Source organism: Triticum aestivum, chromosome 1B, assembly GCF_018294505.1.
Source record: "Triticum aestivum cultivar Chinese Spring chromosome 1B, IWGSC CS RefSeq v2.1, whole genome shotgun sequence".
Lineage (NCBI taxonomy): Eukaryota > Viridiplantae > Streptophyta > Magnoliopsida > Poales > Poaceae > Triticum > Triticum aestivum.
Genome location: NC_057795.1, coordinates 643,330,831 through 643,351,741, shown reverse-complemented (window position 1 = coordinate 643,351,741; position 20,911 = coordinate 643,330,831). Strand labels below are relative to the sequence as shown.

At 49.0% G+C, this 20,911-nt stretch overlaps 1 protein-coding gene and 2 non-coding genes across 3 annotated transcripts; 2 read left to right on the top strand and 1 right to left on the bottom strand.

The window, feature by feature from the left end:
• The first annotated feature begins 5,676 nt into the window (after positions 1–5,676).
• On the top strand, positions 5,677–5,748 carry TRNAD-GUC (transfer RNA aspartic acid (anticodon GUC)). The gene has a single exon. It is a non-coding gene; the product is annotated as a tRNA-Asp (tRNA).
• A 388-nt stretch (positions 5,749–6,136) lies between these two features.
• On the bottom strand, positions 6,137–9,026 carry LOC123098129 (F-box/FBD/LRR-repeat protein At1g13570-like). Its single transcript, XM_044520028.1, has 5 exons — positions 8,905–9,026; positions 8,478–8,536; positions 7,016–7,870; positions 6,725–6,889; positions 6,137–6,632 (listed from the first exon to the last, which is right to left on the bottom strand). The coding sequence occupies exons 1-5, from the start codon at positions 9,008–9,010 to the stop codon at positions 6,228–6,230; spliced, it is 1,590 nt and encodes a 529-aa protein (XP_044375963.1). The 5' UTR covers positions 9,011–9,026; the 3' UTR covers positions 6,137–6,227.
• Positions 9,027–9,173: 147 nt separating this feature from the next.
• TRNAD-GUC (transfer RNA aspartic acid (anticodon GUC)) lies at positions 9,174–9,245 on the top strand. The gene has a single exon. It is a non-coding gene; the product is annotated as a tRNA-Asp (tRNA).
• The last annotated feature ends 11,666 nt before the right edge of the window (positions 9,246–20,911 follow it).

The following is a 20,911-nucleotide window of genomic DNA, read 5'->3' as shown; positions in this document are numbered from 1 at the left end:
AAAACAAAATCAATAAAATGAGTTCAGGCTGGCCTTGCCCGCCGTAGTTCCCTCAAAAAAAAAAAGTTGCTGCGACGTGAAAGCTATTCGCAAGCAAACTACCCCCCTACAAAAGGACACGTCCAACTCCTCTAGGACAGAAGATTTTGAGAGCAAGAACCGTAATCCTTCCTCTGTGGACAGAAAACAAATGTAAACACGTCAATCTTCTCAAGAGACCAAGTGATGGCGTGGGAATAAAAGCGCAGCCGAGGAGGTGGAGAGACTGGATTGAACTTGCAGCTGCCTCATCAGACAAGACGGTGCACGGGAAATTGTATTCTTCCTTGATTTGTAAAGCTATTGACAAGTCAAGTTTTTTTATCCCAGACTTGACAGTGATTTGGAGCCACCTGTCGAGGCCGGAGGCTTTTCATTCACAATAAGCTTGAGATACCCCTGCGTCGTCCGCTCCGGGCGACTCGGGGGCGAAAACCCTAGCCGCCCCAGGTCTCCCCCGCCTCCCCTCCTCCTCCCCCGCCGCCGTCGACAGCCGCCCGCGCGGCAGTAGGCGGCGGCGGGGCTTCCCCGCGCACCCGCCTCGACGTGGAGACACCCCTTCCCCGCATCAGACGCCGCCGCATGCCCTGGATCGGCCCTGGATCGGGGCTGGCTCCTCTCTGGCGGCTGGTGGGCCGAGGATCGCCGGATCCGCCCGGATCTGGCCGGCGCGGCCCTGCTTCGTCGCCCGGCTTGGGTGCTCGCGACGTGGTCTCCCTGGTGGCGGCGATATGGGTCGTTCTCCGTGTCTTGATGGGATGTGCGCGGTGGGTGGATGCCGGGGCGGCGGCCTCGGACGGCGTGGCCTCTCGACGGGCGACGGCCGTGGGAGCTGGTGGTCCGCGACTTCGGCTGTGCGGGCGGCGAGGTCTCGGTGGACGACTACTACGGTGGGTCGGGGTGCCCCGTCACCCGGCGTGCCTGCTACGATGAAGTCCGACGCCTTCTCCGGCTGCGGGCGCTCCCCTGGCCTGTCTTTGGCCGGGTGGTTGGGACGGGGGCGGGATCGGGGGAAACCCTTGGCCGTCGGCGGAGGCCACGACAATGGCGGCGCCTTGTGGGCGTCGATTCCCTTCTTGGAGGCCTTGTCGAGGTCCTATCCCGTCTCTCACTGTGCTCCCCATTTGGGCGTAAGCTCTAGTTCCCCTTGCGGGCGACGGCGTCGTCCCTTCGTCGCGTTCCTTCTTGAAGGCGTCGCCTGGGGTCCCGGAAGCACGGTGGGCGCTTCGTGGTGCGTGTGAGGTGTTTGGCGGCGGCAATGTGTGCGGAGATCTATTTATTCTACCGCTGATCTTCATCCTGTGGTAGCGCTCCATCTGCTTGGTGATGTTCTACCGTAGGTGGTGGTCGTCATTTGGCGTCATGGTGGCGTTGATGGCGGAGGGCCTGCCAAGGATGGCACCTCAATTTGCTTGGAGATGGTCCAGTGGAAGATGGTGGAGACGACACTTGTGAGTGCGTCAGACCGGTTTATACCCCAGACCCGGTATGTGGCTAGGCTGGGGATTCCGGCTTTCGATGTTAGGTTTAGGTGAGTGGTCTGGGTAGGGGCCCAGCTAGCACCCCTTCATCATATGGATAGGAGTAGTGGCATATGTTGCCTAGTTGGTGGATTCAGGCTTATAGTTGTAACACTTTGTAAGGTCCTCGGGAATAATCAATAAAGTGGCCGTATGCATCTTCCAGATGCAGAGGCCGGGGGTCATCCTCCTTTTCTAAAAAAAATGTACAAGTTTAAGTTTAAGTGTCTCCACCTTAACCCTATTGTTGTGATGGTTTTCAAGAATTTGGTCAACTTTTTTTATGATATAGGTTTCTTGTTCTTCAACTGTCTTATCAGCCAATCCAAGCGTATGTTCATTGAGTTTAAGGTGGGAATAGCGTCTCCAGGCATGTAGAAATCCGTGAGACACGCATGCAGCACGAGCTGCATCTTGCACTGTCAAGAGGGAGTATATATAATGTAGAATTTCCTGCAAAATCGATGTTGACAAGCTCAACAATTAGATTGTAGCTAGCAGCTAACTTTAGCTAGTACGTAGTTGACATAGAAACAACAAAATCATATTTATACAGCTTGCTAATTTGTGCATGTAGTTGACAGTTCATGCATACAGCTAAATAAGTCCTCCATCTAATATGGGAACAAGGGAGTGCATGTATAGCTATTGCTGCGATTCACGATGAATGGTTCTTATGGAAACAAGCATGGTTACCATTTACTTGACATCATATTGCGATTTTATATTAGCAGAAAAAGCAAGCGAAATTCCTAGGTCTAGATGCATCATATATTCATGTGATAGCAGTTTCTCTCGGGAACCGATTGCCAACAAGAAGATATACCTCTGGTAGTTGCTCAAAAACAGGTCCTGGTCTCATATTTCGGGCACCTTGTTGTTGGTGAGATGCACTATATGTCTCAGCCGACAAAGCCTCCGGTACACTATCTGCAATGTAAGCATGTAGCGTCACTTTTCCTTATGCAATTCAGACTTCACGATAAAGAACAATGAATTATCATGAACCCGAGCTACTTGAACACGGAAATAGCCAGCCAGGATAGCAGGGATGAATTTTGAATTTCAAGAGCTGTTCGGTTGAACCTTCCAAGAAACAACACATTTTGGCCTAGAGCAGAAGAACCGAGATGGGTTGGAGAGTGCGGAGACATACTTGCAGGAGTAGGGAGTGTGGTGCAATCGTCTTCACGGATTGCCGACGACGGCGCAGACCAAGAAGGCCCTGCAGGTGGGAGGTGCCGACGAGAAGGGGAGTTGGACATCGCGATCTATAGCGTGAGAGCCTGGGAAGTTTCGGCTATATATATGCCGATGTTTTCGCCGGAGACGGGGCGGTTCCGTTTCCTGATCGAGCTCCAACACGGACATGAGTTTATGCACTTTGAGCTCTCACATTCAAATCTCGTAACATAAGGCCAACTCCATCGTGCGACCCTATTCTGTCCGCCCCGTCCGTTTGGGGTAAAATGGACAAACCGGGCGGCTCAGCGCGCGGGAGCAAACGGACTTTTGACTGTTTTGTGTCCCCTTTCGACCCATCTGCGGCCCAAGTTTGCGCCGCTGTTGGGCCGAAATGGACAGCGCGCGGACGGGCAGGACGCGCACGCTTGTACGCCCCTCCCCCCCTCGCGGCCCCTTTGGCGCCATTGCCCCCACGTCCCGCCCGTCCCACTCCCTCCCCCGTCCATTGTCGACGCCCAGCCGAACTCCGGCGGGCTGGCCGTTGACCCTCCCAGAATGGCCAAGAAGAAGAAGGGCAAGGCGCCAAGGAAGCTGCGGTCGGAGTGCACGCCGGAGGAGATCGCCAAGTTGGACGCGAAATCGGCGAAGAGGAGGGGCCGGAGGGCGGTCGCCAAGACCAACATCGCCGCGGCCAAGAGAGCCGCCGAGCGTGCTGCGATAGAGGCCGCGCGGCACAAGGCCGAGGTCGAGGAGAAGGAGGCCATCGTCAGCAAAGCGCACGCCCTTCTCATGGCTGGCATTTGTCATCCGCCCGGTTTCTCTGGAGGGGGCCGTTGGTCCGGCGAGCACAGGGTCGTCGGTCGCCCGGCCTCCGCACTGCCAGTCGCCGACGTCGCGGACCACGCCCTTGTCGCCCGGATTTCCTCCGCCAAGGCACGACGGCCAGACCCGTTTCGGGGGGTCGCCGGATGTTGGCATGTTCGCGCCGTCCACACCACGCCCTTCGGCCGTCATCGACCTCAACGTCACCCCTGGTTCCAGTAGCGGCGGCCGGCCGTCCGTCGAGATGCAAAGAAAGCAAGCACGGCCGCCATTTACCGGCACCATGCCGTCCCCCCGCGTCTTGTTCGACGGAATGCCAACACCAACGGCACCGGTCGATGACCCCTACTACGACCAGTTCATGGAGGAAGTGATCTACGAGGGTGGGTACGTCCCTGTCTACGACCCCGAGGAGACCCAAAGTCAGGATGGCCGCGGCCAGTTCACTGCCGATGAAGAGGCCGACGACCGTCCTGACTACGACCATGGTGACTCGTGGCATGAAGACGATGACATCTATGTCGAAGGTGGTGGTGATGAAGAAGAAAGCAATGACGTTGACATTAGTGGAGAGCCATTGTTCATCGACGAGCTGACACAAAGAGCGGAAGCATAAAAGAAGAGGAAGAGCACGGGTTCATACACACAAGATGAGGACAAGTTGATTTGCCAAGCTTGGATGGAGATTAGCCAAGATCCAAGGACCGGCATGCAACAAAAGGGTATAGTTTTTTGGACGAGAGTCCACAAGACATTTCATGAAAGGAAGTTCTTTGAGCCCTACCAATTTGAAAGCAACCGTGGCATCGGCTCGATTCAAAAGAGATGATTGTTCATCCAACAAGAGTGCAACAAGTATGAAGCCGCATTTGAGAGCGTTCAAGCACGGCCCGTGATGGTCTCAGTGTTGGGGACATGGTACGCTCTCATTCCTTGCCCTTTCCTTGCTACGGCCATGAGACTTCGGCCTTGTACATGTTTGCATGTTCACTTGTTTATTGATCATATGGTGTAGGCATTTCAATCTTTGGAGGCATTCAAGGCCCGGCACAATGACAAGCCGTTCACTCTTACGCATTGTTGGACTAAGTTCAAGGACCAATACCGTGAACTCTAAAGGAAGAGAGGCCTGAAGACGGCCAAGTACGCCGGAGGTGGAGATGGCGAGGCGTTGAAGAGGCCGAGGGGCAAGACCAACTCCAAGGTTGACGACATACGTGATGACTCATCCATGGCATTGCATGACACTTTGCATGGCATGATGTCGCAAAAGGATGTGAGGGATGAGAAGAAGCGGCAAAGCAAGGACGAGCAAATGAAGCAATACCTAGAGCTTCAAACGAAGAAGCTTGAGATGGAGGAAGCGGCCAAGAGAAGGAATATCGATATGGAGGAGGCGGCCCGACAGAGGCAGCTCGACATGGAGGAGGCGGCCCGGCAAAGGCAGCTCGACATCGAGGCCGACAACGTCAAGGCCAGGTAAAGGCAGCTCGACATCGAGGCCACCAATGCCGCCACCAAAGTGAAGGAGGTGGCCCTTGCGATCATGAGCGTGGACTTGTCGAAGATGAGCGAGAAGACGAGGGCCTGGTTCGAGGCCAGGCAAAAGGAGATGCTCGACGCCGACAGCCTGAACTAGGTCGCCTGATCGGCCATGGCGTGCCCGTTTTTTGGAGGCTGGCATGGGTGCCGCTCGTCCGTTGGGCCGCTCGCTGTGTGCCGGCGAGAAAACCATTCATTTTGAAGGCCGACTGTGTTGCCGGCCGCTGGCTGTGTTGCCGGCAAGGACAACCATTCATTTTGGAGGCTGGCTGTGTTGCCGGTCGCTGGCTGATGCCGGTGATGGACGTGTAGGCCGCTGGCTTTGTTGCCGGCGTGCGTGATGAACTGGGACCATAGGCTTGGCATTTGAAACGTTGCTTTTTTTAACAAATAGACGCAGACAGGATGTGGTAAAGGATGCGGCCGCGCGCTGGGCGCACGGCCACCGCATCCCAAGACATGCCCGAACACGACCCCATCCTCCTGCCCAAACGGATAGAATTCGGACAAGTTTAGGGTCGCGCGGTGGAGTTGACCTAAGGATATAGCCAATTCAATTTGTATTAGTGTCGTTGTAGTATAGTGGTAAGTATTCCCGCCTGTCACGCGGGTGACCCGGGTTCGATCCCCGGCAACGGCGCTTCATTTTTTGTATCTCCTATTCTTTTTCTGCACTTCTACATCATTTTTCTTTTTTGCAAATATTTCTGACAAGCCATGGTATCCCTGTTTTGTCAGTACGTACAAATAGGTCATGGAGATGCGCCCCCGGGCGCGTTCGCGGGCATTGACTGGTCAAGCCTCATATGTTAGCTTCGACATCTACGTCCCTCATATCCGAAACCCCAAACCAATGCAATCCATGCAACATTATGTATCAGTATGATCAACACGCAGTTCATCGGGTCACCATTTCATCGCCGGACAAAACAACACGTAGTTCATCGGAGTTCATCGGCGGACAAGCCAGGAGGAAAGTTGGAAAGTTTTTAACTGCATGAAGCTTTATTCTGATGCAGGCACTCTCTGCCAACCCAAACTAGTACTAACAACATGAAACATGTTAATATAGACGTAATTCTCCCAAAATCTGAAACCAGCCACATTGGTAACCAGTATCTACTGGTCGATGCTATGGCAGCGACTACAGGGCTCTACTACCTTGAACTGCACATGCTTTGGAACTCTCCACGCGATGCACCTACTCGCAACCTCCACGGCTCTATGAGCTCCCACGACATTTTTCTTGCTCATTGCCCAACACTGACCATCCTTTGTTGAGGCGGGGCATCTGCCAATGGTGCCCAACCTTCTATTGGAGAAGTAGATTGTGTCTACCGTTAGGCATTCGAGGGAAGCCGCGCTCTCGAGGATGTGGATCATGAGCTCGACCAAGCTATTGGATGGATAGAATCCTGTGATCAGCACCTGCCTGAGGCGGTCATGCCGGTACTCTAGCTTTCGTCTAGAATACTCGTTGTCGTCTCCAGAAACGTGATCAGGTCTGCTAGCACCCTCCTCTATCTGCATATACATTAGTGTGTCATTGTTACGATAAAAAAGTGTACCACACTATTCGTCATAGATAACTTCTAGTGTTATGGATAGTGACTTACCTGCAAAATGAAAAATTCCAGGACAGGAGAAGCAGCAAGAAAAGAAACCAAAGAGAAGATGTCACGGCTTGGAGGGATGGGCATTGCTGCTCTATGGAGTATGATTTCCAGGTTCTTGAGGTGGGGGAACTTGGAGGGCAACATTGGAATTGGAGTATTGACTTTCTGAATAAGGACAAACCCCAAGATTAATCAAAATGTGTTGTATACATAATTTAGTTGTGCATTGTATGCTTAAATATGTCCATGTAGTTTGGTCATTAAGATGTTATTAAAGCCAAAAACATCTACCTCTCCATAGGGTGAGTGCAGGGTAAGACTCTCAACATTCCGTATGATGGATGGAAGCTTGGTACGAGCATCAGAGAGAAGAATCATTGACAAATCTATATTCTGAAGTTGAGTAGAAGAATTTCTCACCGAAATTTCTGTCAGGATCCCAATGCTATCAGAGTGAAAGGAGCAGAGATTTGGTGCATCGACCTGTACTGACTGCAGCCCTATGCATTGTATCAAACTAAGGTATTTGAGCTGGTGCAACGTCCAAGCTATTCGCAAGCAAGTTAACCCCCAACAAAAGGAGATGTCCAACTTCTCTAGGACCGAAGATTTTGAGAGCAAGAGCCCTAATTCTTTTTCTGTAACGCGGATAACAGACAAATGTAAACATGTCAATCTTCTCAAGATGCCAATTGATGAGGTGGGATGAAAAGCGCAGCCGGAGAGGTGGAGAGATTGGATTGAAGTTGCAGCTGCCTCATCAGACAAGAGGGCACACGGGAAGATGTATTCTTCCTTCTGTAGAAGTATTGACAAGTCAAGTTCTTTGATCCCAGTCTTGACGGTGATCTGGAGCCACCTGTCGACGACGGAGGCTTTGATGCTGCCATAAGTGGGAAGTATAAGTGTAAGTTTAAGTGTCTCCACCTTAATCCCATTGTTGTGATGGTTTTCAAGAATCTGGTCTACTTTTTTTATGATACAGGCTTCTTGTTCTTTCAATGTCTTATCAGCCAATCCAAGTGTATGTTGGTTGAGTACAAGGTTGGAATAGCATCTCCAGGAACGTAGAAATCCACGACACACGCAGGCAGCACGAGCAGCGTCTTTTACTGTCAAGAGGGAGTGTATACAATGTATAATATCCTGCAGAATCGAGGTTGACAAGTTCAACAGATAGATTGGAACTGCTAGTAGCTAACTGCAGCTAGTAGTTGACTGTAATATATACAACAAATCACATTTATATAGCTTGCTAATTTATGCATGTAATTTGCATCAAGGCCTGCAATGGATGATAACTGTTCATCAATAGAGCTGAGAGCTAATAAGTACTCACTCTAATTTGGGAACAAGAGTGTTAGAAGTATAATTATGTTTAAGTTAGAGATTAGGAGTTCGAGATAGAATTGGTTTAAACCATGTATGTCTTGCCCTCTGCTGCAAGTCTCCTTCTTAAATTGTATCTATATATACCCCTACGAGGGTCAGATCAATACAACGCAATAACAATTTCAGCCATCCTATAATTTCTATAGAGAGTAGATGCATGCATAACTATTGTTGCCGATTTACAATGAACTGAACCAGTGATTCTTGTGGAGACAAGCATTGTCACAATTTACACGGCAACCAATGAGAAATTGTTAGCAAAAGGCAAACCAAAGTCCTAGGCTAAGATTGATCAGTTGTAGTTTTCCTGGTGGTCCCGTGATGGACGTTTCTAGAGCCAGCAAGGACATATGGTACACACCTCTGGGAGATCGCCTTGTTGGCAGGATGCACCAGCCGTCGAAGCCTCTGTTCCACTATCTGCAAGTCATCATAGCTTGTAAATATGCATGTAGTAGTATATCACCTTTCCTCACGCAACTCAAATTTTGCCCTCAAGAACCCTGGCTAGCTACTTGAACAAGGAAAGCTACAAAAAAATTGGTGCGGGAAAACCTGAAAGTCCAAAACAGTCAGCCAGGATAATCTGAAGCTTTCTATCGATCTGAGCTCTTAGAGCAACTAGGTTTTCTGTGAGACAGATTTTAATTAATGTACTTCTTGACGTGCTTGAATTTTGGGTTTAGGGTTTAGGGCAAAAAAACAACTGGGAGCACAACAGAGATCAACGAATTTTCGCCTAGAGCAGAAGGACCGACCGAGATGGGCTGAAGAGTTGGGAGACATACTTGCAGGAGGAGTAGAGAGTGTCGTGCAGTCGTCTTCAGAGATGGCCGTCGGCGGAGACGGAGAAGGCCCTGGTGGGAGGTGCCGACCACAAGGGGTGTTGGCCATGGCGATCTATAGCGTGAGGCCGGTGCTATATCTTCTTTTTTAGGGTTTGTTTCGGTTATTTATGTCAATATTTTCGCCGGCGATGTCGGCGATTCCGTTTCCTGATGTGTGTTAAATTACAAGTTCGAAGATATAATCTTCACAACTTAAAATTGCATCAAAAGTCGTTGTAGTATAGTGGTAAGTATTCCCGCCTGTCACGCGGGTGACCCGGGTTCGATCCCCGGCAACGGCGACCTTATTTTTTTTATTTTTTGCCTCTTTTTTTTTTCTGTTTCTGCACTTCTCCAATTTTTTTTTGTTTCTGCACTTCTACAGCAATCGCGCCAGCATTTTCATCCGTCCTAGCCAAACATGTTACAGTTCGTCAATAGGTCATGGAAATGCAAGCCCTTGGTACAATCAATTTCATGCATGCACATTTTCCCTGCCTGAACATAAGCATCATGTTAGTCAGTTATTTTTTATTATTTTCTTTAGAAAAGGAAGCGGCCTCTGCATCTGATCGATGCATGCAGCCATTTTATTAATTATACTCAGAGACCTTACAAAGCATTACATCAGTATAAGTCTGGAACCACCATCCTGGCGACACTTGTCGCTACTCCTATCCCCTTAATGCAGGGGTGCCGAATGTCCGAGCCTAATACCAAACAGACATTGCACCACAACCTAACATCTAAAGACGGATGTCCCATCCCAACCACATACCGGGAATGGGTCACACACCAGTCCGGCGCACTCACCAAGGCTACCGCCGCCGTCATCCACATAACCATCTCCAGAGCAGGCACCGACGCAAAGACCTTGCCAGGTCAACTGTCAACGCCACCATGGTGCCAGACAGCGCCACCGCCTTGCAGAGCGGAAAGATACAATGGCGATGGAAAGCAAGAGCTAGGACGAGGAGGGTACCACCGCCGCCACCACCCGCACCCCAACAGCGCCCACCGACCACCAAGCTCCCTAAACGGCGCCTTCAAGAAGGATACGACGCCGATGGCGCCGTCGCCGCCCAACAAAGTTGGGGCTTTCGCCCGGGAGAACTAGGGGAAGGGGGAGTGGGGGGATCAGACCTGTCAGATGCCTCCAAGGAGGGACACGGCGCCCTCAGGCGTCGCCGTCGACGCAGCCGACCATGGCTTTCGCCCGGACTGGATTCCCCACCACTAGCACCACCAGCGCCGGCGTCCCATGGAACACGGGCAGGCCGAATGGGGGAGAACACACCGTACAGGGGGAAGGGGCGCCAGACCTGGCGCCGTCGCCCTCGTCCTCCGAGATTCCGCCGCCCGCGCGGCCAAGAACGCTGGAACCAAACGCCCGCACCACCGCCCGCCGCTAAGCCGGTGGTGCCTCACCAAAGGGGCCGCCGCCCCAGATCCAAAGCCCCCCGCGGAAGCAGAGCAGCAGCTGGCCCCGCCGCCACCTTCCTTGGCGGCGCCCCGGACTTGCCCGGAGACCGCCTCTGGCGGCGGCGAGGAGAGGTGGGGGTGGAGGAGGGCTGAGCGCGGCTAGGGTTGGCGGCGGCGAGGAAAGGTGGGGGTGGAGGAGGGCTGGGCGCGGCTAGGGTTAGTCAGTTATAAAATGTCACTGATCATTTGCGCTTTCTTGCTGTACTTAATAACCATGTTCCGAAGCTTAGCTGCACTTGCGGTAACTGAATGATTTGTGATTTCTTGCTGTAGACGAATCCATGTTCCAATGCTTCAATATATCATGGTAATGCAACCGCTTTGCACACTCACGTGTGGTCGGTTCCTACTTAATCTAGAACCTGATTTTTCATGTGTCCGCCAGTGATCCTACTCGTCTTGTGAAATTGCTGAAACAGGGGAGGCTCAACAGCTTGACTGTTCCTACACCAAAGGAGAAGAAGAGAAGGTCATCATGGAAGGTCCCTGCTATTGGGTGTGCAAAGCTTAATACGGACAGCTCATTTATTTCGGAAAATGGCTCGACCGTCAGTGCTATGATCCTCCGAGACCATGTGAGAGATATAATCTTTTCTTCATGCAGATGCCTCGTTCATCGTGTTGATGCTTTGAAAGCGCAAAGATCCCGCTACGGCTTTGTGGTCCGTGAGATTAAATCACCCATGGCAACTTTGGAATACTTGTATTACTTGTGTTCGACAGAACCATAATTTTGTTAGCCACTCTTTAGCTCATTATATGGTAGAATTAGTGGACGTACACCCGTTTGGCTTGGTTCGGGTCCGGATGGCATTGTCGAACTTTGTGTCTGATTGTAGCTTGGCTACGTGAGTAATACAAGTCATTTCCCGCAAAAAAAAATACTAATGTGTGCAAAAGAAGTAATCCACATGGAATAGAAGATAAATCGTACTCCTATAGTAATATAATAGTTTCATAAATTTCTGGTATGTGTCCATACCAGCTTCAAGTTTTTAGTCACGTTTACAGAGAATCTGAAAGTTTCAAAAGGTAAGCTAAATAATCATCATGCTGAAATTGTGCCACAAGTTATCACTGAATATTTTCAGGAGACAATTGAATCACAGTAACAAATGATCTCCTAGTTGACAGTTTGCACCACCTTTTAAAGTTTGATTACTTCTCCCCACATTATAAATGCATAATTCTGATTTGCCACACGTTCATTTTAGGACCTTTGCCTTCCCATTGCGTCCAGCTCCACTCGGGTGTCGGTAAGGGTTGCAATAATCTTGCTGGCTTCTGATGTTCTGCCTTTACTCTGTTGCACACATAACACAGAGCAATGTACTCGGAAATCTCCCTCTTCATGTTAGTCCACCATAATCTTTCCTTCACGTCCATGTACATCTTAGTGATACTGGGATGTATCAAATACTGTCAGAGTAGAATCTGGTGGATCGGTCAATAGGGTGTCCCAGTGAGGTGAGTAGATACGAGGGGAAACAAGAGACCAGATTTACCCAGGTTGTGGCCCTCCTTACGAGGTAAAACCTTACTCCTGCCACTGGCGGATCTTAATGGGGACCATCCCAGGCCACGGCCCGGTCTATTGGAAGTGCAAAATACTAATATATAGACAACCCACTTATTTGTTCTGGCCCAGGCCTCAAGGTGAAGCAGAGCCCAACCATTACCTGTAGGTCGCTGCTCTTCCTTCTCCCCTCGTTCCCCAATTCCCCACTATCTAGGTTTTCTTTGTTCCTCCCAGGCCACAGCCCCGCTCTCGCACGTGTCAGATCTAACAGCTGGTCAAGATGACGTGCGAGAGTGGGTTGGGACCCCACTCAGGCCACGGCCAATTACTGTAGTAGTGTGCTCCTTGATCCCTGTGGCATCTACTATATCTAAATGAGAGCCCCCCACTACCTGATTTTCCAGCCTTCTCATGTGTCCACGTCATCATAAATTCTTTTGGCCACTTGATTCACCACGTATGGCTCAGATCAGACAAGAGTTGATCATCTCGGCCTGTGGAGTGCACGTCGCCCCTCACGTTGGCTCCTACTTCTCTACCCGTAGAAGCGGAAGCGCAAGCGAACCTTCCTCCAGTCGAAACGTCTCCGCGATGGAATCCCACCTCATAAGCTGGCCGCTCCGTCTCCAATCCCTCAAATATCTCTTCCCAAACGACACAAACTCCACGTGGCGACAGACGCAACAGAAGTACAGAACCCAGACTTCTCTAGGGTTTGCGACAGTAGTCGGGGAGAACTGGCGGCTACGACGGTGATGGCAGGGCAAGTGCAGGATCGCAGACGATCGATCTAGAGAGGGGATGGTGGAGCTTCATGCAGAAGGGCCTCAACAAGCTCATCAACATCCTTGAGGGCAAGCCGGAGCAGCAGTTCAACTCTGAGGGCTACATGATGCTCTGCACGTAAGTTGCCTCCCTCCCCGTCCCGCTCCTACCATGCCTAGGCTTGCCCAATTTGCCCTGATCTGGTGATGAATTGATCTAGGGTTTCCGCCCACCCTGTAAGCAGCGAATCACTCCAATCGATCTATCTATAACTCATATGCTCAATCTCCAGATTACAAGGAATTCAAATTGGAGAAGGAGGAGGAAGGTAGAACAGGCTAGCTAATTCCTCACACCATCCATCCTATCCAGATCCTCGGTCGGAGCCGACACGACCACCACAGATTACAGTCCACTAGTACAACTAAATAGTGTTAGCTAGCGGGCCCATTCTGGGCCGCGTAGACGAGCCGGAGCATGGGTACTTCTCTTGGGCCTGGCCTGCTCTCCTCTTGCCGGTTCGCCCTGTAGCTCATCAGCTGTTGTCGCTGTCTTATCCGTAGGGCTGCTGACAATCCCCCCTGGAGAAGAAACGGCTTGCCCCCAAGCCGGAGCGCGAGGGAACTGTTGCTTGAGCACTTCCTGATCTTCCCAGGTCGCCATTGACGCCGGAGAGTGGCTCCACTTGACCAAGACTTGAGCGATCAACTTGTCTCCTCTCGGTATCATACGACGATCGATGAAGCGAACCGGAATCTGCAAATGACTCGCTGAAGAGGGAATGGAGTGATAGACCTGCTGATCAGACTTGACATGGCGTTTGAGTAGAGAAACATGGAAAATTGGGTGCACCCTACAGTTCTCCGGAAGTGCCAGTCTGTATGCCACTGCCCCAACCTTAGCTGTGATTTGGAAAGGCCCAAAAAATTGAAAGCCAGCTTATGATTTGCGCGCGGTGCAATGGAAGACTGAATATGGTTGCATTTTCAGGAAAACTGACTCCCCCACTTCAAAAGACCTCTCTGTCCTGTGCTTGTCAGCCTGAGCTTTCATCCGTTGTTGCGCTCTAAGAGAATGTTGCTTGACAGATTCCATGACAACATGCCGCTCATTCAACCATTGCTGAACATCAGAGTTTCCAATGGCATCCACTGGTGAAATACCAAAGTAACGTGGAGGATGCCCGTAAACCAACTCGAAGGGAGTACGGCCTGTCGATGAATGCCAGTTTGTGTTATACCAGAGTTCACATAGAGGCAACCAACTGGACCAACGATTTGGATGTGCATTGATAAAACAACGGAGATAGCCTTCCACCTGTTGATTGACATGCTCGGTTTGCCCGTCAGTCTGGGGGTGTTGACCTGAGCTCATGCGAAGTTTAATGCTAGTTCTGCTACACACTTCCTTCCAGAATATGCTGGTAAAAACAGGATCTTTGTCTGAAACCAATGAGACAGGGAGGCCATGAAGACGATACACACGATCTAGGAAGGAATCAGCGACCGATGCAGCCGTGTATGGATGTTTGAGAGCGATGAAATGACCATATTTGGTCAATTTGTCAATGACTACCAATATGCAGTTATATTGTCGTGAAACTGGCAAACCTTCAATAAAGTCCATAGTCATCATTTCCCATGGTTGCGAAGGCACTGACAAGGGCTGTAACAGACCAGGGTAAGGAACACGGTCAGGTTTCGCAAGTTGACAAACTTGACACTGTTGTAGTACCAGCTTGATCATTTTCTTCATATTTTTCCACTAGAATAGCTATGATATTCTGCGGTAAGTAACTGGGAAACCAGAATGTCCACCGGCTGAACTGGGATGCAAACTATTGATGATTTTGTGCTGCAGACTTTTGTCAGAACCAATCCAAATGTGCTTCTTGAAACGAAGCAGACCACCATGCAATGTGAACTTAGGATCTGACGTTGGATCAACAGATAGTTTTTGCAAAATGGTTGTTGCACTAGGATCATGGTAGTAACTGTTCATGATCTCTTGCAGCCATGCTGGTTGTACTTCCGAAATTATATAGCAGTCACCAGGCTCATGCGGACGTCTAGATAAGGCGTCTGCAACTCTGTTATCTGCCCCCTTCCTGTACACAATCTTATAATCCAAACCCCATAGCTTAGTGAGAGCTTTTTGTTGCCAGGTAGTGTGCAAGCGTTGTTCTGTTAAACTAACCAGGGCTTTTTTATCAGTGATAATGCTGAATTCTTTCAGTTGCAGATAAGATCGCCACTGCTCCACTACTAAGAGAATTGCCAAAAACTCCTTTTCATAAACTGACAGTGTCTGGTTTTTTGGTCCCAAAGCCCTGCTAACAAAAGCCAGAGGATGCCCATCCTGTGTTAGTACAGCCCCAATCCCACAATCACTAGCATCTGTTTCAATAGTGAAGGTTTTCTGAAAATTTAGAAGAGCCAAAACAGGAGCAGTAACCAGAGCCCTTTTAAGAGTCTGGAAAGCTGTTTCTTCTATGCTAGTCCAAACGAACACACTGCCTTTGCGTAGGAGATTAGTCATGGGTTTAGCAATAACTCCAAAGTGACGAATGAATTTCCTGTAGTAGCCAGCCAGCCCAAGAAAACTTCTCACCTCCTTTACTGACATTGGTGTGGGCCATTGCTCAATAGTACTGACCTTCTCAGGGTTAGTAGAAACACCATCCTTGTTGATAATGTGACCCAGATACAATAACTTTTGAGAGGCAAACTCAAATTTGGAAAATTTGACATACCACTTGTCCTTTCTGAGTACTTCCAACACTCTTCTGACATGTTCCAAATGCTGCTTCAGTGTTTTACTGAAAATCAGAATATCATCAAAGAAGGCCAATACAAAAGTTCTCAGCATTTCAGGTTCTTGTGATAGAGAAACATTGATGGCACCTTGGAAGGTGTTAGGTGCCCATGTTAAGCCAAAACCAACCACCAGAAACTCAAAATGACCATGGTGGGTTTGGAAAGCTGTCTTGTATTCCTCTCCAGGTGCTAATCTAATTTGATGATAACCAGCCCTGAGATCCAGCTTTGTAAACCATTGAGCACCATATAATTCATCTAGGAGCTCATCTATCACAGGCATAGGATAATTTCCCTTGACTGTAAGTGCATTTAAATGTATGTAGTCCACTACAATCCTCCAAGTATGATCTTTCTTTTTGACCAATAAGATAGGTGAAGAAAAGGGACTATTACTCCTTCTAATAACACCAGAGCCCAACATTTCCTGAATTGCTTCTCTACCTCATCCTTCAGCTCGGGGGCCAGTCTGTAAGGCCTGTGAGAAAATGGTCTAGCACCAGGTATAAGGGGAATGGCATGATCACAAGCTCTTTTAGGAGGCAACCCAACATGAACATCAAATACATCCTTATATTCCTCAATAAGTTCCTGAATTTCTGGTAGTATAGCAGGAGCATTCTCATCAGTTACAATGGTGTAAGCAAACTCAACAGGTGCTGCTCCTTGAATTGTTACTGATTGGCCATGTAAGGGGAAAGACATCCATTGTTGCTCCCAATGTACAGTCATTGGACTATGCTTAGCCAACCAGTCCATACCCAGAATTCCATCATAACAGCTGAGAGACAAAACCCTAAGGTCATGCTCAAACTCGACTCCTTGTACTGACCACTGGCAGTTTGACACATAGCTGTCACAACTCATAATCCCTCCATTAGCAACCTTAACCTTCATTGATGTACATTTCTGTACTCCTGACAGTGTACTTGCTGAGTTTGTATCCACAAAGGAATGGGTACTGCCTGAATCCACTAAAAATGTTCTCTTCTGTCCTTGAATAACAACACTTAATTGGAAAGCCTTGTTGTGGGCTGATTTTCCTTCAGCCGCTTCTGACAGGGCCATGAGATTCACTTCTTCATCCTCATCAGTAAGCACTTCTTCTGTTGATGTGCATTGAAAAAATTCAACCATCTCCTGCACCACATGTAGTGATACAGTCTGCTTGTATTGGTGATCTCTACTCCATTTCTTTCCACACATAAAACACAAGCCCTTGGCCTTGCGGTAGGATCTCAGTGCTTCCCATTTATCCTCTCCCAGCTTCTGTCTTTGTACATCAGTATTGGTTCGTCTATCTTCAGCAGATTTGGTGTTAGCTGGTTTAGCTGAAGATGCTGCTTGTATATACTGTTGCCGCTTGACAGAATGACCTTGCTGAGAGACAGAACTTGTTAGAGACTCATGCAGTAACGCCAGTTCATATGCTGCATCGAGATCTGATGGTTGCTGCAGTGCCACCAGTACTCTGACAGATGGATTCAATCCATCGATGAATTTAGTAACATAGTGCACAGACTCTGGCACGACCTCGTACGCTGATAATTGATCATATAGCTCGGCAAACTGCTCCACATAATCCTCTACCGAGCCTGTCTGAACTATGCTGTGGAATTTCCTAACCAGTGCCTGATGCTGATTTCGACCGAAACGACAGTGCAGCAGTCTGCAGAATTCTTCCCAGGGTGCATTTGGTGCTCTTCTCTGAACCGATTCCAACCATCGCGCTGCTGCCCCTTCAAATAGAGTAGATGCAAATTGAACCCAGAGGTGCCTTGGCGTGCCGCTCATGCTGAAGTAATCTTCACACCTTGATTGCCACAGCCTCGGATTTGTGCCGTCAAAACGGGGCAGATCGATGCGTGGTACAAATCCATAATTGTCAGTATTCTCTCCGTGTAACTCAGCCAGACGCGAACTGAACACGGAGCCATGGTCGAATCTCGTACCTCTGGCCGGCGGAGGAACATACGGAGCGTGATCCTTTCCCTTGGCCGCCGGGGCGGATCTGCAACCTTCAGGGCCAGCATCACCGTTGGAGGTCGCGAATTGACTTGTCGGTGGCCGGCCTCGAGCGTGAGAGTTGTCGTCGGAGAGCGGCCGTGTAGCCCAGCGCGGAGTTCGTCCATGTCGACTCCAATCGACAGCTTGAGGTCGTCGATGCGCGTCATCAAATCACCCACGATGGACCGGATCGACTTGGCCGCCTCTTCCTCTTGCGCTTGAAGCGTACGTCAAGGGACTCCGCCAGGTCGGCCTTGAGGAACTCGTACACCGCCTTCGTCGCCGGTGACATACTCTCCATGGCTTCACGGCGGCGGCGCACCGCGAATCTCGTCGCGTGGGAATGATGCAGCGGAGCTTGCTGCGCCAGGATCGAAGCTCTCATGCCAATTGTAAGCAGCGAATCACTCCAATCGATCTATCTATTACTCATATGCTCAATCTCCAGATTACAAGGAATTCAAATTGGAGGAGGAGGAAGGTAGAACAGGCTAGCTAATTCCTCACGCCATCCATCCTATCCAGATCCTCGGCCGGAGCCGCCACCACCACCACAGATTACAGTCCACTAGTACAACTAAATAGTGTTAGCTAGCGGGCCCATTTTGGGCCGCGTAGACGAGCCGGAGCCTGGGTACTTCTCTTGGGCCTGGCCTGCTCTCCTCTTGCCGGTTCGCCCTGTAGCTCATCAGCTGTTGTCGCTGTTTTATCCGTAGGGCTGCTGACACACCCCTATTTGCATTTTTTGTCATGCAGCATGATATACTCGCAGCAGCTATATGACGATTACCGCGAGTCCTTTGAGGACTACAAACGAGCCACGGTGAGTTGATTTGCCTACTCTCGCTGGTACGCACATGTGTTAAGTGTTCAGAGTATCTCCTGTTGTGTGTGTGTGTGTGTGCGCCGGTGCTGTTGGTACTTTTCTGGTCAAATGAAGCAAAGCAAATCTGATTGTGTTTTTATTTCAAACATGTATAGATGGGTTTGCCTTTTCGTAAAAATTTTGGGTTCAGGTGGAGCGTGAGGGTGGGTTGTCTTACTGGCTGCGAATCTTTACGTTCTCATCTTACACATAATCAGGTCCTAACTGAATTATTTTGTTCTTTGCCAATTTGAACAGACCTTCCTATTAGAATTCCAGCATACTATCTTTTATGTAGTACAGGTACAGTTAGTGCATCAGTGACTTTACTTTTTACTACTTGAGACAATGTGATTTAGGACATTTTATTCATGCTCCATCTTTGTCAGGTTGTATGTAGGTCTCTGATTTGGCGTATCTGAGGTGAGCATTCAACGACCTCTTTGTCGAGCTTCTAGCATAGTGATGGTGGCGTTTTTTTGGTGAGCTGACTCTGCAGGAGGGAGGACGTCGTCTATGCAGCTCCGTTCTATCCATGGTAAGCTTACAAGTGTGGCCAGCGATGGTCCAGTGGACTTGCTTGCCACTCCTCCCTTATCTTGATGTCCCCAGCCCGCCCTGCTGCATGGTAACTGAGATATGCTGGTGTTGAGCCAATCACCGTGGATGTGTCTCATATGTGGATAGCTTCTTTTATTTTTTCTTTAGTAATTCTGGTGCTGACTCCATGATCATCTTCTTTTTCAGGTTGAACATATTCATCATCGTATATTCAAAGTTACACTGGACACAAACATAGTTCCTGATGGAATATTTTTTCTTTCCTCTGGCTTTTCATTTGCGCTATACTGTTCACATCTTAAAAATGATACTTTGTTTGTTCTTGATACTTGCAGGTTAGTGATTGTTCGCTTTGCTGAATTGGTAGATCTCAAGTTCATGTAAACGAGGTGGCCTTTCCCTACAAGTTTCCATGTATGTGGCAACATTTATTTTGTCTCAAATAGTTATTTTTGTTATAGATAGTTAAGGTATTACTTGCATTTTGGCGATATTCAGCTTAGGGAACAAGATAACTGCACATACATGGATCCAACATAAAAATGTATTCCTTTTACATTTGACTATAGCTATGATGATTCTGATGCACTATTTTCATGTACTCCCTCCGTTCCTAAATATAAGTCTGTTTAGAGATTCCAACATGGACTACATACGGAGCAAAATGAACTCTAAAATATGTCTATGTACATTCGTATGTTGCCTATATTAAAATCTCTAAAATGACTTATATTTAGGAACGGAGGGAGTATATGACAGGCAAGTGTTATCATTGAAAGGCTTCTTCTGTTTCAAATTCTTTGTATAAACACTACTGTTACCATTCAATGAAAGCAATGCTTACATGCACATCCTTTCAAAGATATTCTTTCGCCACAACAGAAATGTGTTAGTGCATAGGAAAATCACTATTTTTATCTACATTTTTCGTGTCCACAAGAGAAATTTTGACGAAACAAATCCCGCAGCAACGCGCGGGGAATCATCTAGTTTAATTAACGGCAACCCCTCAATTCCCGTGCGCTTGATGCGGCGTTAATGAGAATGCAAAGAGATATGTTGCCACGTGGAGGAGATTTTTTGCCGCTGTTACGCCTCTCGTCTACCTATAAATAGAGAGGAGACAAGGGGGAGAGCCTTAGGCTGGCCATAGTGGGGGTAATATAACTTGTGTCATGCACTTGAGACTCGCAAACATGTTTATGTAGCAAACAATTAAAGAACAAAGAGAGGGTTATATATAGTAACATAGGTAGATACCGTATCATAATAAATGTTATGCTACTATGTGTCATGCATGACTATAAATAAGACTACATATGATACTATGCACTATGAATGTAGTATCATACACTAGTATCATATGCATGATTCTAATATATGATACTCCCCAATATGACCAGCCTTACAGACCCTCCTCCCCCGCCTTCTTAGTCCTCGTCCTCCTCGCCTCCACTATCGTTGCTCTATTGTTGCTCCACCGCGGGCTCCGCTGCTGATCTTCTTGTTGCTCCAGCTCACGCTCCACGGGACCATGTGTGCTTGGACCTCCCTGGCTCCCAAGACAGACTTTTGACTATTCTACCTTTTTCCTCAAAGCAAGGGAGGGAATGACTTTCTAACTCCAGTTTTTTTTCTGGTTGTTTCGCTCTGGCGGCCAACCTCTTGGGAAGAGCAATGTGCATAGACCGGGTTAGTAGGGATGCAGCTCCGCTGCTTGTCGGGCCTAATAGGGCACTAGTAGAAAAGGGGGTATTTGTCCCGGTTCGTAAGGGCATTTAGTCCCGTGAACCGGGACTAATGAGTCGTTACTAATACCTCCCCCTTTAGTCCCGGTTCAAACACGAACCGGGACAGATGGTCCTCCACGTGGCCGGTGCGCCGAGCCCAGGCAGGGCGGCCTTTGATCCCGGTTGGTGGCATCAACCGGGATCAAAAGGCATCCATGCGTCA